Below are 17,697 nucleotides of genomic sequence, written 5' to 3' on the forward strand. Positions count from 1 at the left end.
GTCAATTCAGTTAACATATCTGAGATATCCTTTAAGATAACATATATACTAAAATGCTTCTTTTTTAATAAAATGTTTGTGTTACAAAGTTAAACAGCTTGAAAAGACTTGGTAGTAGTTATTCTAGGTCTAATTTGTCCCATTTAAATGAAATGCTCAGTAAGCAGTAAACGAAGGTCATCCATGATTAAAACGCACAATAATAACAATATATCTTATTTCTATTCACATACTGTAGTCTAATAGGACTAAGAATATTATGTTATATATCATTGCATGCACTGTGTGTTGGTGTGCTCCAATAAACCAATGCATGCACTGTGTGTTGGTGTGCTCCAATAAACCAATGCATGCACTGTGTGCTGGTGTGCTCCAATATACCACTGCATGCACCGTGTGTCAGTGTGCTCCAATATACCACTGCATGCACCGTGTGTCAGTGTGCTCCAATATACCACTGCATGCACCGTGTGTCAGTGTGCTCCAATATACCACTGCATGCACCGTGTGTCAGTGTGCTCCAATATACCACTGCATGCACCGTGTGCTGGTGTGCTCCAATATATCCAAACACGGTCAAAACACTCATGGCTGCCTTCCTTGCATTTTACTCTTTCTATCTTTAACAAGGTGAGTTTTATAAATTATTTACGAGGCTTGTTGATCATGTGACATTTTTTGTTTTCTATTTCATGTAATATAATATAGTATGTTACTTTATACTGCCTTGTTTTGTTCAGTAGTTTAATGACAAATGTGACACCAAATATTGTGATTTTATAACGTCTTTTCTACATAATAATGTTAAATATAGGCCTACTGCTCACTTAAAACTCAATATGGCGTTTCACATTGTAAAGGGGCTTGACTTACTTCAGCCTTCAGAGGCACGTAGCTTAAAAAAGTGAGCCGGTCAAGGGCAGAACAGGCCTTAAGGGTGCTTACATAAGAAACACACAGATTTGGGGTTTGCGCCACCTGAAGAGCGTAACTACCAATCACCAACTTATCGCATACAGGCTGAAAAGTGTGTGGGAGAATTGTGGCCATAATGAGTAGAAAAGAGTAGATTTATTCCTTTATCATGTTCATCTAAATAATGGCACAAAAAGCACATTTAAATTCTTGTCTCACCTGCTTGGCTGCAGTCGACAGAAAAACTGCTCTTCTGTCCGATGAAGGCCTTACTCAGGCCTGGACCTCGGCTCACCACCTTGCTAGCATCTGAAGCAGCCCGGGGCATGGTGTTATGGACAGCAACACCACTGGATTTAGTGACAGGGTCCACCATAAGCGTGGATGTCTCACTGGCATTAGTTACATTCACCAGGCGAGGTCCTAGGGACAGGGAGTCAAAACAAGCAAGGGTCAGGATGTCATTGGACAAGTTGAAGAATAAATAAGAACGGTCACAGCGGACACAAATCAAAAAAACTCTACCTGTGACTTTGGCCTTGAAAGGGCTGCCAGTAATGTGCTGGGGCCCTCCATACTTGATGCTGATTAGATAGTTGCCAGGGGCCATGGGTGTGTACTGCACTTTGTAGCCCTCTGGGCACTCCTGGCACTCCATCTTCACCTTGGATGGACCCTCAATGGTTACGGCAAGAGCGCCCGGCCCTGCTTTAGTGGTGTTGATGGTGAACTCTGCCTGGTTACCTGATGATGTCAGATGAGACATTAATGCCGAAACAAAGATACTTGGACTATAGAACACTCATACAACAATATAGTACTAATTTACACAGAGTCTGTGAATTACAAAACACAGGTTCATGTATTTTAGATGGGTTGATTCAGCTGGGTTTGGACCGGTTTAATGAGCGTGCTTTGGGTACAGACATGTTGCTTAGTCTTGAACAGACCATTAACAATGAGAACACAAACACATAAATCCCTCACAATAGCAAGGGTAAAATGTACGGCCAACTTCATAAATATCTTGTAGCTAGACAGACTGTAAAACAAGATTAATGCTCTCTCTTTGTGCTGCTTTCTTTTTTATCTGAAGACACCAATGAAGCTTTTCCTCTTACAAAACTGAGGTAAAAGCTCCTTAAATGTTTTGGTCACGTGACTGACAGTGGCCATACTTACTACTGCATAATAAACTATACTATACTGCACTGTAAATAAAAAAGGTGAGAAGCAGTGTGTAGGACCCAGTATACACTGGGCCAGTATGCAGTATGTAGTTACCAGTATGGCATTTCAAACACAACAGGTGTTTTCAAAACCTTGTTCATTTGGACAGGAGCAATGACAAACTCCTCATTTAATCCTGCATCTAAAAACAATCATAGGCTGGGATAGAAAAGGGTCAGTTTTTTCACACAGGCTCATTGTGCTAAGAGCAGAGTTGAGAAGGTTTAGAGAGAAGAGCCATGGTACCTCCAACCTGAACCTTAAACCTGCACTTAGAAACCTCACAGGCAGAATTTGCAGCATGCAAACTAATAATGTCAACTTTGTGCCTGTTTTTGAAACTTTGTTAAACCTGCCACACTTGCACTTTAGGGCATTTCAGGAAGTGTCTAGTCTGGTCTGGTCTGGTCTGTGCTCACAGAGGACCAAAGGAATTATGAAATCACAGCCAAGCAGAATCACAGTGGTACCTAATGCACATTTTTTTGGCACTTCCCAACTTTCCTTACCTCCACATCACCTTTTGTGACATCTTGTAAGCTAGTCCTCATTAATAAGCGGCTCACCTGTTGTGCCTCTTTCCAGACCAGCTCCGTATGCAGTAACCAGGCCGGCGTCTCCACTCTGCCCTGGCTCACCCACCCGCACCTGGAATGGACTCCCGGGGATGTGGTTGCCATTGAACTTTAAATCGATGGTGTGGATGCCATTCTCACGAGGGATGAAACGAATGGCATATTTGTCTGAGGAGGAGTCAATGTGGTCAAATTACTAAACACTGTGTATTCTAATGAAATGCATTGATTTAGGATTGTGTCAACGATACTGGCAAAAAGGTTGTTGATATTTGACCTCAACAACCAATCAAATAACTCCTCCTTTCCATGCTGCTAAAGCAACGTGTTGATTGGCTGGACATTTTTATGCTCCGTCTACACCACCATGTTTGTTTCCCATTTACAGAGACATGTCTGTGTTCGACACTGGAGGTTTTTTGAGCGCACACACTGAATGGACAAGAGGACCATGAGGACCAATTAACTACATTTGTGTATTGGATTCAAATCGTGCACCTTTAGGATAGTCATAGTCTCCCAAATGTGATCAACGAATGAAAGATCACATTCACACACATTCTCACACAACACACAAGACAAAAAAAGCTTCTCTGGTCTGCAGCCATCTTCTCAAGGAAAAACATAAATGTATTCCTCCTGTGGAGAAAGAAGTCTACCTGAAAACCTTTTGCTGTAAACGGGCCTCACCTTGCTCTAGCTCCGACACTACACACTCCTCCAAGGCTCCAGACGGGCTGTGCACTTTAGCATCAATGGTACCCTGAGCGCCATTCAGACGCACCGCAAAGGAGGCTGGCTGGTTGGCTTTCAGACCGGACTCCTGATGAGCAGCCAACAACAGAGGATTTAACACATCCCTCCCCCCATCTCCTAAATACTACACCTTTCACAAGAGTTTTATATTTTGTACAAACGTTTTACAAACCTTTATGAAGAGGCAATAAAACACAATCTACAATCTATTAATTTTCCCCCTTTACCTGTGCTCAATCTGGACCAGCTAAAGGTAAGAGGACAGACCACACCTTCTTTACTACTAAACTTGGAAATAAATAGGAACTATGGGATGGACTGGGAACATGACAAAAGGGAACACACACACACACACACACACACACAGACACACACACACACAGACACACAGACACACAGACACACAGACACACAGACACACAGACACACAGACAGACACACAGACACACAGACAGACGGATCTCTAAGGAACAGGGGGGTTGCCTCTCTGCTTTAGCTGGTCTCTGGTTGAGTGGAAACGGTGTGCTTCCTGTTAAGAGCCTTTAAATGAAACACAAGAGAAACATCCAGCCCCACACCATTTGCCTGACGTCTGAAAGGTACTCAAAGTGAGCCAGCAACACTAGCAAGGGGTTTTATACGCATCTCTAACCTATCATACGACTCTACAGCGTTTTTGTGCTGTGCTGCCCCCCCCCCCCCCTCCAGTCTCTGCTCCGGGACTCGGCTGCTGGGAGACAGTGCTCTAACACTGCCTACCAACACTCCAGTCAACATGAGCCGCCATCAGCACAGGGGCAGAGGGGAGGGTAATTCAGGCATGAGAACACAGAGCCAACTAAGGCTGACAATAAGAGGAGACAGAAGTTCTCTGTGCCAACTTCATGAATGCTCTATTTCGGGGAATCTCTTCTGAGGTTCTATATTGCATCGATTTAGGGAATGAGCCTGCTGAAGCGTTTGTTTTGGCGACCCTTCACAGGGGTGGTGGATCAAATTAAAAGATATAACTATGTAACAGCATTCCATACAGCATAACTATGAATGTTGGTAAATTTTGTATTTGGTAACTAAATGTCCCTGTTATGAATGGAGCTACTGTATCCCATGGCCTATAGAGTCAGTGACCAAAATGATCACTGTGCTACAACCTTGACAATATTTCTAAGTGAATGACATAAGTTCTAAATACGCCTCCGATCCAATGTTGTCAGTCATGATTTTGTTCTGGACCACCTCAGGAGTTTTTTACTGCTATGTTTTGAGTAGCGTTCAGCACTTTGGTAGCTCCAGACTCATGATCAGGTGTGGAGATGTTTCCTCATGTCTCACCTGAAGACTGGTAACAGTGAGTCGGCGTGCGTCGTCTGTAGGTGCGCACACTGGCACCAGGTACGGGCTCTCAGGGATGTGCTCATCATTAAACTTCACCGACACCTCATAATCACCTGGAAACCAAGCAGAGAAAGATTTTAAAGCATGAGGATACAGAAACATAAAGAAAGAAATGAAAAGTTGGAGATGAGCCATATTCTTGGACTAAATTTAGAACACACATACACCACAACATAAATAAAGCAACAAAGCATAATAAAACGCTATGGGGCTGCTAACAGACTAAAATGTCAAACACCATGGTTAGTATGGAAGAAATTTGGTACATCTGGCAATTTTTTTTTGAAAAAATTCAACATCTGTGCCTACATGCTCTAACAATGGCAGAAACATTGCGATATTTCAGTCTCTGAAACAACCATATTTCAGGGCAGGTTCATACCAGGCTCCTGGGCAACGAATGACACCCCGCAGGAGCCGTCCTTATGGTCCTCTAGTGAGATTTCAGCTCGGCTTGGGCCCTCCACAGCGATAGAGAGGCCTCCAGCACCAGCCTCTCGTGTCCAGATGTTAAACTCAGCTAGAGACAGACACAAAACCAAAACACAATTCATTTTCATTCGAAGTGTGTGTGTGTGTGTGTGTGTGTGTGTGTGTGTGTGTGTGTGTGTGTGTGTGTGTGTGTGCATGAAATTGAAAAAGAAAATGAAAGAGTTCTATACCTGTGACGCCTGCCTCAGCCTTCTCCAGCCCGGGGCCTCCAGCACACACTTTGTGGGCCCCTCCCTCTCCCAGTGGTCCCACGGTAAACTGGAAGGGGCTCCCAGGGACATGCTGGCCACGGTACTTGACACTGACCATGTGTACACCCATTTCCCGTGGCACAAAGCGTATACAATAGGTCTGATTGCCCATGGCGACTATCTCCGCATCCTCTGTGCTGCCCGAGGGGCTGGTGACCTGAGCTGATACGTTTTGGATGTCGATCTCTGCGGAGACAGAGTGAGATGAAAGTGAGGAAGAGTGAGAATCAGAAATAGGAATGATGACACAGCTGTAAGAACAGGGCTATGAGAGAAGCCAGTGTTGTGGATAGTGGCAGCAACCATGTAGAGTAGTAGCACACACACACAAGCGCACACACACAAACACACAGAGACATGCTGGAAGCAAGATCAAGCACGTTCTGCCAACCTCATTGTCCACATTGGCAGGGCTTTAACACGCACCCTGCAGCCCCGGGGGGTGAGTCAGGGATGCTGCAGCCTTCCAAGAGCAGCTCCAAGCCCTCGAGGGACTTGAGCGGGCTGTCCCCCGGCCCCCCAAACGTATTGAGCAGTGAGAACGACATACGCCCTGAGATAGAAGCTCACGGGCCAAGGCCAGAAGAAACCACGTCACTATGAGCATACTCAGAAAAGACAGAAAAGAAGAAAGGACAAGAGAAAGAGAAATGAGAATAACAGAGAGAGACAAGACAGAACAGTGGAAAATGACACACACACATGAATAGGTGTAAGGCATTTAGAGAAAAGTTCAGTAAAGTCTGAAGGGTCACATCCTTTTTCAATTCAAGGTGATTGAATAGGGACTTATGTGGTGCTAGACACTGAAAGACCATAGGTGAAAAGAATGAAGAGGGTCTGTATTCCTCAGAAAAAGAAACAAGACTTATGACTAAATAAAGCGTAGGTAATGCTTTTCATTCTAGAACCCACCCACCACTCAACAATACTAAGTGATTTACAAGTTGTGTTGAGGAACAGAATCGTCCACTCTGCACTCAGTCATAATTTAGGAATCTTTGATAAATCTTTCTCCACTTCACGTAGATCAAACACCTTGTGGCAGCAGATCACCATAGCCACCAGGACTGGCCAAGAGAAGTTGACAATGGCATTGTCAGTGTTGAATTAAATACGTACCTTTGTGTGCTACATGTGAAAAGACTTTTAATGCCAAAACAACTCATACAAGGTTGACAGAGATGACACTCCTTCTGCCAAATAGCTGAGTGTGCCCTTGATATACAGCGTATCACACAGAAATCTGAAGTAAAATGAACCTTAACCTAATTCTATCCTTTTTATTGTTGACACTTTTTGAAATACATTATGTGCATATGTTCACGGCATACGCCATGTTTTTTCCTGGCCATGTGTTTTTGCTTAAGGAGTAGACCAGAGCCCATACCTTGGCATGATACAAGAGCACAAACAATTGTAGCTGAGCCAGCCATTTGGCTGGGCTCCCTGTTAATACTGATTTTCAGTTCTGTTCATGCACATAATTCCAGTCACCCAGTCTGCTATTTCACAAGTAGTCTTATGTTAAAAATAATCTGTTTTACCCAGAATGCCATATTACAAAGGAGGTGGCAGATTATTTTCCTTCCCCTGAGATGCATTAAGGTGAATGTCTTCCCCTCTGGTTGGGGACGCTGATCTCATACCTTCAGTCTGCTTTATCTGAACAATACTATCCCTTCGTAATTGTACCAGCAACATTGGTAGTACTATCGTGCCAAGCTTGACACAATGTACGCTGTGCTCCAAGCCTTCTGTGCATTATCTGGCATGACGCCACTGAGGACGAGATGAGAGGGAGATTGTGTCAGCCATTTATCAGGACTGGCCTCATCCAGCTAGGTTGTCTGACACATGGTCCACTATTTATTACCCTCTCATATACAGGTATCCAGATAGCTCATCTGGAAGGGTAAGGGAGTTGTCACCCGAGTCACAGCCGGGGTTTTCACTAGAAAAAAGGCCTCAAGACGGGAAGCGGACACGTCAGGAAATATGCATCAGAATACATTCAGAAAGAAACAGGATATTTTCACTAAAAACAGCCAAGTCAAGCCATCAGTACAAATAAATCAAGCACACACGTACAGATAATGACAATACCCAACACAGGTCAGCAAAATTCGTACCCTGTCCCCCTTCCATCTCAGTCTCTACAGCTCACTCACTGTATCTATGAATAGCCGAGTTTGTCATGTTTTCTTTTTTGACTCTCCTCTATGCTCTCTCTCTCTCTCTCTGGTTTGCACGTGCAGGGCGGTGAATCACTGTCGAGCGAGGCTGGTAGGGTTGTCGGCGGGCTGGCGGGCAGGTTCAGGCTCAGGTTGCATCTATTTAATGAGCACTAGTTGCCTTGATCACTCAAACCAACCCCAGGTAACCGATGGCTTATATTTGAGGACTCCATTCCACTCCAGACACAGACTGTTAAGGTTAGGGTTAGTCATGTCACCTGAAACAGTGAATCCCATTTTCACCACAGAGAAGAGTTTATGGGTGACGGGGGTCAGACTGTAAGGTTTCAACCAGATTCTACATCCATGGTGTAAATACTAAGAAGCTTATGAGAAATGGCAACAGTTGTCACGCTGGAAAGATGATCAAAAGATCATCATCAAATGAGCATGTTCACAGTTATGTCCGCTAGAAATGTCTATATGTGTGATTACCAACAAATTATTTCAGTTTCAGAAATGAAAAGATCCTAATGACTTCAATATATATGGCACCTGAAATATAAAACCCTATTCATCAATCAGAAGTAATGATGGTGCACTTACATACACGTTTATTCACTTTTATCTGAAGCGACCCATAGTATGGTGAACAGTAACACACATTTTTATCAGTAAGAGTATGAAATGGACAGCCTGTCCCTTTGTCCTCCTTACCAGGAATCTTCAGATTGAGATCACACACACTGCCCACACTAGCAACAGAGGCAGCCTTCTGCCTACGGCTGATGCTCTCGCGGATACGGCCCTCTCCGCTGACCTTCACTGAGAAGGGACTACCTATGGACACAGACCAAAACAGACATACCAAAAGAAGAGAGTACACATCGGTGCATTAGTCAGCACTGCTTCGATTAACAGTTTAGTTATGTGTTTACATGTTCGCTCTGTAACATCTTGGAGTATACTGAAACCACATTTCATTGAAACGGTGCAGCTATTGGCAATATGGACCGTACCTGTTACATGCTCTTCAGCAAAGCGGATTGACACTATGTATGTCCCTGGTTCCATGGGACAGTAAGACACTCCACAGGTACCATCCTCAATGTCCTCTGTCTGGATGTCCACCTTACTAGGGCCCTCAATGGTCAGGGCTAGGCCACCATAACCTGAGTAGATGAAAGCAACCAGGACAGGTCATTACTACAGGCTGAAAAATAGTGCTGGACAGTGAAACAATCATTGCTGTATAAAGAAACAAGTATAATACACATATATGACTTGCATCAAGTAAAGGTTTATGAAAAAAAGACATTGTCAGCCTAAAAGCGGGTAGTACTAGAAACATGAATATTTTATGTACTAAAACAATATGTGGCTTTTTATGTGGTGCCACTTATGCCTATTTCTCTGCTCACATTCACCCCAGAGCAACTTTTCACAACTTCGTTGACTCAGGCCCGGCCAAATTCAACGGATTTGTGAAGGTAAAATATAACATTAAATAAACCATAGAAAGCCACGGCATGAAATGGGCTCAGGATATACAGGAATCAAGGATATAAGGGTGAGGCAGGATTCCAGATTCCAGGGGTGGTCAGGGAGGGAGTGCCTCCGCTGAAGTATTTCCATTAGAACCTCTCAATTAGCCCTGGCATCTGGCTCTGCCTCCCCTCTTCAAAGCCTGGGAGGCACTAAGGTCAGGAAGGCTTTCATGTGGAGAGCACATGGGATCATTTGGGTAATAAAATCCATCTAAACAAGTCTGAGCACAGGCTGCTTATGTCATGACGGAAGAATGGAGACTGTGTAGAGGAGAAGGGGTGGGGGGGGGAGATCTAGAATCCTCTCAGAGTCAATCACTCCATGATGCAACATGCCTCCCCAATACACCCCAATCATGGCCAACTGAATCTTCAGGTTCAACATAAAGCTCCAATGGAAAGGGTAAAAACTGGTAAAGCTACAAGAGATGGTACCAGTGCAAATCACATAATTGTCAGTTTTTAGTTGATATATAAAGAGCAAAACATTTCTCACCTGCTTCTCTGGTGTCGACAATAAAGTTTGACATCTCACAAGTCTGTCCTTCCAGCAGGCCCTGGCCGTACGCCTTCACCTTACTGGCATTTCCAATTTCAGACTGCACCACCATGATGGTGATTGGGCTGTTGGGTACGTGCCGGCCATTTTTCTTGATGCTGACCAGATGCTCTCCAACCTCCCGTGGAATGAAGGAGATGCCTGGAGAGGAAAAGAGACCTCTTTAACTGTGGGGCATATCTCAACCACAGTAGCATACAATGACACATCTTTTAGAAGCTCTTGAAGGCCCAACGCTTCTGAGAGCATCTCCCTTCCTAACTTTAACTACTACTAGTACCTAACTTGCACTTACAGAAGTTACATTCTTACACTTTTTTTTTCATTCTAAAGTATTTATTGTTACACTAGGTCTCTTTTGCTCATAGCTTGACTGCTCTCTCCCTTGTACGTCACTTTGGACAAAAGCGCCTGCTAAATGTCTAAATGTAAATGTAAAACATAGTGGTATTGTAACAAGACTTGGCTTAACATCTATGAGAAAGATATCCATAAATGACCCCTCACATCTTTTCATCAGACAAGCCTGGACAAATATTTGAAAGTGAGAAGCATTTACTACAATAAACTTCATTAAATACAAAACTAGAATCCTCAAAAAGCCAGCAGGTTATCATTCCCATAGTCAATACTCGACTGTAAGTGGCAGGCACATCTTACCGATATGGTTGTTGGGCTGCCTCTTAAGTAGGCAAGGTTCATCTCTGCCAGAGGGGGCCTTAATGCTGGCAGTGAGGAGGCTGAGATCCGATTCATTAATGTCCAGAGTGAAGTCAGCTGCAGAGCCCAGTTTCACCTGGGACCTCCTCTTGTTGTCCTCTAAACAGGAACAGCACACAGGAACACAGACAGCACGTTACGGATGGAGATTATTTGATCTTTTGGAACACTTTCATGAAGGGGTCAATCAATGAGATAACTCATTTTGACTGATTGCCTCACCGGTGACACGGGCAGTGAAGGGGCTCCCAGCAATGTGCTTGTCATTGTAACGCACCAAGATGTTGTAGTCACCAGGCAGCGTGGGAAGGTAAGTGACCGTACAGGTGCCATCTTTATTGTCTACACAGCTTATTTCAGCTTTGGAGGGACCCTCAATAGCTAAATCTAAACCGCCTTTAAAGAAGCATTAAACAGACAACAAGTGACAACAATTAGGGCCTCTGAAGGAAAATTCCTCAATTCTGACATCATGCAAAATGATATGACTGTCTGCAGAAGGGAATAACAATGGTTTAAATCTGCCACAGATGACATTACAGTCACTCAGTTGTTATTTATGCTGGAAAGTTGGACGAGCTCCAAATGTTATGATGCAAGCTTAAAAGTAATGACTGGGTCTTTGTTCAGTTGTGAAGCAACCCCATGCTCCCTTACCCTCGGAGGCATCCTCTGTGTAGATGGTGAAGGTAGCAGTCTTGTTAACAACACCATACACCAGGCCTGGCCCATAGGCAGTCACGTTGGGGCTGCTGGCATGGTTCACATAGAACTGCAGTGGAGACTCTGTGGAGCAAACAGCAGTAAGGGATATCAATCAAGAGCCAAGACAAACAAATGCTCACTTATTCCAAAGGGCTTTTGTCTTGCCGGGGCTTTTTCAAAACCCTAATTCATTCAAAACCCTTCCATTCTTCATGGCCAGGTTCCTGTTAGCTGGTATTTACCCCCCCCAAAAAGATTTAAAAATGATACATGTCTAGAAACAACGCTTGCAAAAAAACATAAAACATATCCTTTATTTGTGTTTTAACCAAGGCAAATGAATCAATAACGTTACTATATATCTTATTGTTATTTTATTGATTACTGTAATGCGACAAAATCTGAAAATTGATTCTTTCCCATCACAGTTCATTATTTCTTAATTGGCATTTCTGCAGTCCTTTTCTTTTGCATTTCAGTAGTCCTTTTTGTTTACGTCGCTCATCAGTTTGACAGTTTTAGATTGAATCACATTAGAATAAACAAGTGTCAGACTAGATTATGCCTACACAATGGAGGATGGGTAGGTTTTGGGCATAATCTATTCATGTTCAATTTAGTTGCCCACCCTTCATCCAAATACCCAGCCAGACAAAATAAATTCTTTGGACGCTGGACGAAACCATCATTGTATAAACTCTGGCTCATGGGTACATCATGTGCACACATATATACCACACAAAAGCATGCGATATAGCTGCAGAGGTGATGCCAGAGCTATCAAAGGCCAATGGCTGATCCAACACTCACTTAAAAAACAAGCTGACACGTACATGGCACCCCACAACGAGCAGGTCAACAATACAATTTCTACCATCATATCAGAGCTAACAAGTCAACTGAAATAACTCCTGATGTGTTTGGGTGATCCAACAAAAAGCCATTTTATTGTATTTGTCCTGTGTACACCCAAAAGCCCCAAAGTGAAAATGCACTTGAGCCTTTGACTATCTGGAATAAAGTTCAAACCCATACTGAGGAAAGGAAATCTAGGTGAATACTGGATCTAAGTACTATTGTCTCATTATGTCCAAACACACATCAGTCTAATGATTAGAAGCTCCGACTCAGTCTTCACAATGGATTTGTAGAGCTTAGTAACTGAAGACATGATGCTTTGATTTCCATAATTTATGAGAGTGAGGTCAGAGGATGAGTATCTGAGATCAAGTGAAATCCCAGCAACCCCTCCTCTCTGGAGCAGGCTCTGACAGGCGTCCAGGAGCCACGCCTTCTGCTCACGCATCCGGTGAGAGAACCCGCTCACATTCCCCAGGCCTGAGGTCACCCACCAGCAGTCTTTCACCACTCCAGATAAATCACAAGCCAAATGATTTTTCTACCCCACAAGCCTCCCTCACCCCCTCTTTCATTCTGTTTTAAACAAATCACTTACAAGGCTTCTGAGGCCTCCCAACCCCTTTCATCCTCTGGCCCCAAAACACATTTCCACATCATGGAATGACTTCAAGACAAAAGAATCCCTTGACAGGAAATTCATTACAGTGAATGTTCACCACAGTGTAGAGAGAGATTGTGTGCAACGGTGGCTGGTACTACTTTGCCTTGAAAACAACCTGGCCTGTTAGGACAGATATCTACCAAAGAGAAGAAGGAAAAGGCTCGCACCTGGAATGTGAGTGCCATTATACTTGATGTGCATCTCGTGGAGGCCAGCCTCAGTGGGGGCGTACTTGACGGTGACCGTGCCACCCTTGTTGTCGATGATCTCAGGCTGGGCTGTCTTCCCTGATGGCATGTGCACCTCACCTGGGCAAGCATAAACAGGCAGGCGTTGATTCAGGCTTCTCAGTGATGACTGGTTATGAAAGGTGCTGTTTTGGAGCTTTTGTTTCAGTAGCTTTTGTTAATGAAGATGGATAGGAGGCCTTCTGACAGGTACCTTTGTGGCGTGTTTACCCTCTCTTCCCACAGGAAGGCTAACTTCTCAGTGCTCCTCTAAGGCTTTTGTGTTGTAAGTCTGACAAGAGCTCATTTAGGCTAGGCACCATAATGTTAAACAATTTCTATCCAACTTGGATGCCCAATGTAAGGTTGAGTGATTGAGACACTTTACACAGAGAAAGAACACTACTCTATTCTACTGTTACATTTTAAAGTCAACGAAGAGGACAAAGCAATACAAATGAGGTCATTTCTTCACGCCCAGTTCATGTGTGTACCTTGTGAGATCATGCAGAGGACAAGGTAATAGCATTTCACCACGAGCTCCATTCACTTCCTCAAACGCAGACAATGTATGTCTTACCTGTGACTTCCCCTTTCATGAGGGTGAAAGGAATCACCATGTCGAAGGGCCTGAAACCTGTTCCATTCATGCTGTTCACAGGGATGTAGGAGCCATCAGTCACCTACGGGAAAAGATCAGAAAAAGGCCCCAACAAGTCAGTATAAAATGCAGGGAGGTCTTCAGTATCTTTCACTCCGACCGAACCAGCCACAGCAGATGAGAGAGTGTGAGTGTGTGAGCGAGAGAAAACTTATCGATTCATCAACAGCTGTGACATGCATTTAACACCAACTAAAAAGGGCACAGAAATCACAACACAGAAAAAAAAGAAAGCTAGTTTTGCCCTTTGCCCAGACTTGGAAAAGCAGAGGGTCTGGAAGTCCTAAAGAGGAAAAAAAGACAAAGAGAAGACAGGAACCAAGAATGCAGCTGGAGTAAGTGCACTGGAAAGAGAGGGGTGGGTGATAGTAAGACAATCAGTACAGTCCAGCTGTTCTCTTCAGATAACGCTCCTCCATGCCATCCTAACCAGAACGGCCATCTCTGCTACTGTTTCCTAGGAGACAGCCATCCCACCCTTCCCATGTACCGTGGGAAAGCATTTGAGGCTTTACATTTTCCATGTCTAGTGTGGTGGCATCGTTGGGCAGGCATGAGGCAAGAGAGGGGTCATTTAAAGACCCTAGAGTGGCATGAGGCACACCCTCACTTACAACTGAGGAAACGCTGCTTTCAGGATTAGGGTCACCTGAGCATAAGGCACAAGGCAGACGGGGGATGCAACCATGCAAGAAGGATTGATGAGGCACGCTCCATGAAATCAAACTCTTCTCCTCTTTAGTTTTCATCAGTGAGGAAAAGAAGAGTAAAGAATGATTGATGAGGCAGGCTCAATGGAATCAAATACTCTTTAGTCTCGACATCAATGAGAAACAGAAGAGTAAGTGAGGCAAATAGTTAAAATGCATCTTCAAAGGCATCTCTTCATTAGGAAACCACAGAAAAGGAAAGGAGTGAATTCAGCCATTCCTTAAGTGAGATTGAGAGGAGGAGGAGGAGTGAGATACTTGGAGGGATAACGGAGGAGCATGTCAGAAGAGAGAGGTAAGGCGCATGTCTACCCAGGGATGGAAACCAGCTCCAGCAGCGGCCTGTTGCTGTTGATTGGCCTGCTGTTGCACCAAAGGAGCCTCATCTGATGCCTGAGGATGGGTCATACTGGAAGTTAGCTAAAGCATTCTCGCATGCGTGCACGCGAACACGCACACAGTACACACCACAACACAAACTGTCACAACTTAATACCTATTGCGTTTGTACACATTCTCGCTCATTGATTGCTCACACACACAAATAGAAAATGGTCTGACCACACCATCATACACTAGTGTGTGTAATCTGTCTTGTAAGAATGCCATGCTAATCTGGTAAGCCATCATGTTCAGAATTGTTTACATTTCATTCCAAGACTAACAGTAAAACCCACTAAACCACATTACAGAGGACTTCTCAGTATTCCAAACCTGGAGCAAGGAATGTCATCTCGTTAGAGCTGCAATACATGTACATCACAAGCCACAAGCTGATCTAAATGTCTCTTAGAAAAGATCGACTAAGCAATTATTGTTGTCAGTCCATTTCCACAGTTACTGTAAACAGGAAGAATAACTTTCGGCCTCACCGTGACTTTGAAGGGACTTCTAGGAATGTTTTCGCCGCCAAAGCGCACATAGATGACATAGGTGCCAGGATTGGGGGCAGTGTAGAAGATATCAAAGGTTCCATCTTCATTCTCCATAACCTCTGCCTTAACCTCAGTACCATCAGGGGTGACCACCACACAGGTTACCTTGCCTTTCCCAGCACCCTTGGTATTCACCACGAAGCCCACCTCCTCTCCAATGCCAATAGTGGGGCCGATACCAGGACCTGACGAGCAGAAAGATAAGTCAAAACTATACCATGTTTCCCCATCGTTCTCCAATCCCCACTATGTATTTTGCATATCCCAAAACACAGGACTCTACTGGACTCAATGGATTTTGCACTTAAGAGTGATTACGTCATAAAACAACATCAAAGGATGTGCACAAAACACAAGTCAAAAAGTAATTATAATATTCAGTATTATCTTGTTCACACATTCCACATGAGGTTAATTCATTTGTACTTAAGTCTCAATGTTAAGGAAATCTTGTTGCAAAGTATTCAAAAGGCTTTGGTGCTATAGTAGTTGTGCACTTTCATGACTGAGTTTGTTGTTTTGCACTATTTTAGGATAGTTGGTCTTGGAAGGGACACTTTATTTTCAATATTTTTAAAAACCTCAAAAGAACAAAGACCTTGAGAGAACCGAAAATCTGATGCTACTCATCTTACACACCTGTAACTGTGCACTTGCTGGCATCACCCGTGGCGGTGGCTCGCACATGGTAAGGTGACTTGGGGATCTCGTCTCCACCGTACTTGATGACAATGTTGTAGCGGCCCACCTTATCCGGCACATAAGAGACTTTGTAGGTGCCATCATGGTTATCCTGGATGTTGACCTCCTTGGGTTTGCCGTCCAGATCCTATCACAATGCACAGAAGTAGAGACATTTTCCATCCCTGTGTTTTTATTTCAATTACAAATTGACTTGTGTCAGAAATGACAATCGATGAGTGTACTGTGATTTAATTCCGTTTCATGACCATGTGTTATAGCGTGTTTTGTAAATGTGTTCTATGCTCTGACACACATACAAATGTTCATGCTGCCTCAGCAGTAATCCCATGTCCGCTCAGGCTCAGAGGGCAAGAGTAAAACAAGACAATTACAAAGAGAAAAGAAGAGAAAAAGTACCACATTAAGGTTGAGATCATGAAATAAGATTAAGTGAGATCACTTCCTGTTTAAGTTTATGAGGCCAAAACATAGTGATGGCTATGGCATTTTGAAGGATGTTTGATCTCATGGCTCCGTACCATTCATATATATGCAGAATAATAACTAGGATAATGATATGATAGGGTAAAACTTCAGATTAAGAGCGTAACATCAGATTTAAACTTGGACATCCCACCAACCTGATTTCTTTTTGCATGTGTGGGCTAGGTTTAGCAGCACTAAATTCCTCCTAAAACCTCCTGAGCAGAGAGGCCACAGCTGAGCAGACAGGAAGATGAAGCATGTGGTTCAGCCGCATTCATACAGCATCCTTCCAACGGAATCAAATCCTACTCATTTTACCTTTAAAGAACTTAACTCCTTTGTACGTCGCTTTGGATAAAAGCGTCTGCTAAATGAATACATTTGATGTAATGTTAGTGTAACTCGACAGTGTCTACCTTTTCTGACTGTCTGGTTCTGAAAAGAATCACTAAAGTAGAGGGAATTTCAGAGAGGCAATTGATGTGATATTGCGCTAACATGATCTACTGGCTTCACATGTTCAGTTGTGTTTGGTGAATGAAAGAATGAATGAAGTGTGCGCTAGATAGACGGAACTACTAGTGATCGACAAAGCAAGGCTGTGGGAAATAACTGAAACATTCAAAGCAATTGTGCTAGAAATTGTATCAAGGTCACCTTTTGATACTGCTACTCTGTGAAAACCTATGTTTCTGTGTTTCGTCTACAGGGGATTAAAGTGTGAGTGAATACAGCGAATAATGCTCAGAGAAAATGAAGAGCAGTAAGGGAGAATTAAGGAACGTCGTCTCACATTTGTCATCTCTAAAGGGCCCTGGGCACAAGTCAAATACCTGGTTAGGTCTTGTTTTACGTTAACATGTCTGCTGGCGCTGCTGGAGTCTACAGTGCGATTGGAATTGGGTGTAAGACACATTACCTCACCAACGATTTACTAAATTGCTGCCTCCAAAACAACCAAACTGTGCCAAGAGAAGGGCTACTTCACAAGCCATCAACTGGCTCAGGAGCTAGCAGGCATAGCAGTAAACAGTCATGGCAAAAGCATGTATTTATCAGCGGATTTTGTGACTGGAGATGATTTGTGATCACAAAAAGAGCGCATGGGTCTGAACACAGGGGAAGAGTTGACACTTGTCTTGTCTGACGC

The 17,697-nt window shown here is 43.7% G+C and overlaps 1 protein-coding gene across 1 annotated transcript in view; it reads right to left on the minus strand.

The window, feature by feature from the left end:
• Positions 1-17,697, minus strand: part of flnba (filamin B a) — a 60,119-nt gene that overhangs the window by 1,468 nt on the left and 40,954 nt on the right. The window contains exons 28-45 of the mRNA XM_080846017.1: positions 16,017-16,206; positions 15,315-15,562; positions 14,755-14,835; positions 13,652-13,754; positions 13,012-13,152; positions 11,275-11,403; positions 10,840-11,013; positions 10,558-10,716; positions 9,835-10,038; positions 8,811-8,963; positions 8,509-8,631; positions 5,534-5,800; positions 5,254-5,391; positions 4,809-4,924; positions 3,411-3,543; positions 2,712-2,888; positions 1,441-1,659; positions 1,135-1,338 (exon numbers count right to left, since the gene is read on the minus strand). Of these exons, the coding sequence (XP_080702143.1) occupies positions 1,135-1,338; positions 1,441-1,659; positions 2,712-2,888; positions 3,411-3,543; positions 4,809-4,924; positions 5,254-5,391; positions 5,534-5,800; positions 8,509-8,631; positions 8,811-8,963; positions 9,835-10,038; positions 10,558-10,716; positions 10,840-11,013; positions 11,275-11,403; positions 13,012-13,152; positions 13,652-13,754; positions 14,755-14,835; positions 15,315-15,562; positions 16,017-16,206 (2,959 nt within the window). The remainder of the gene's footprint in view (positions 1-1,134; positions 1,339-1,440; positions 1,660-2,711; positions 2,889-3,410; positions 3,544-4,808; positions 4,925-5,253; positions 5,392-5,533; positions 5,801-8,508; positions 8,632-8,810; positions 8,964-9,834; positions 10,039-10,557; positions 10,717-10,839; positions 11,014-11,274; positions 11,404-13,011; positions 13,153-13,651; positions 13,755-14,754; positions 14,836-15,314; positions 15,563-16,016; positions 16,207-17,697) is intronic.

The sequence above is a fragment of the Sprattus sprattus genome (genome assembly GCF_963457725.1).
Source record: "Sprattus sprattus genome assembly, chromosome: 10".
Taxonomy (NCBI): domain Eukaryota; kingdom Metazoa; phylum Chordata; class Actinopteri; order Clupeiformes; family Clupeidae; genus Sprattus; species Sprattus sprattus.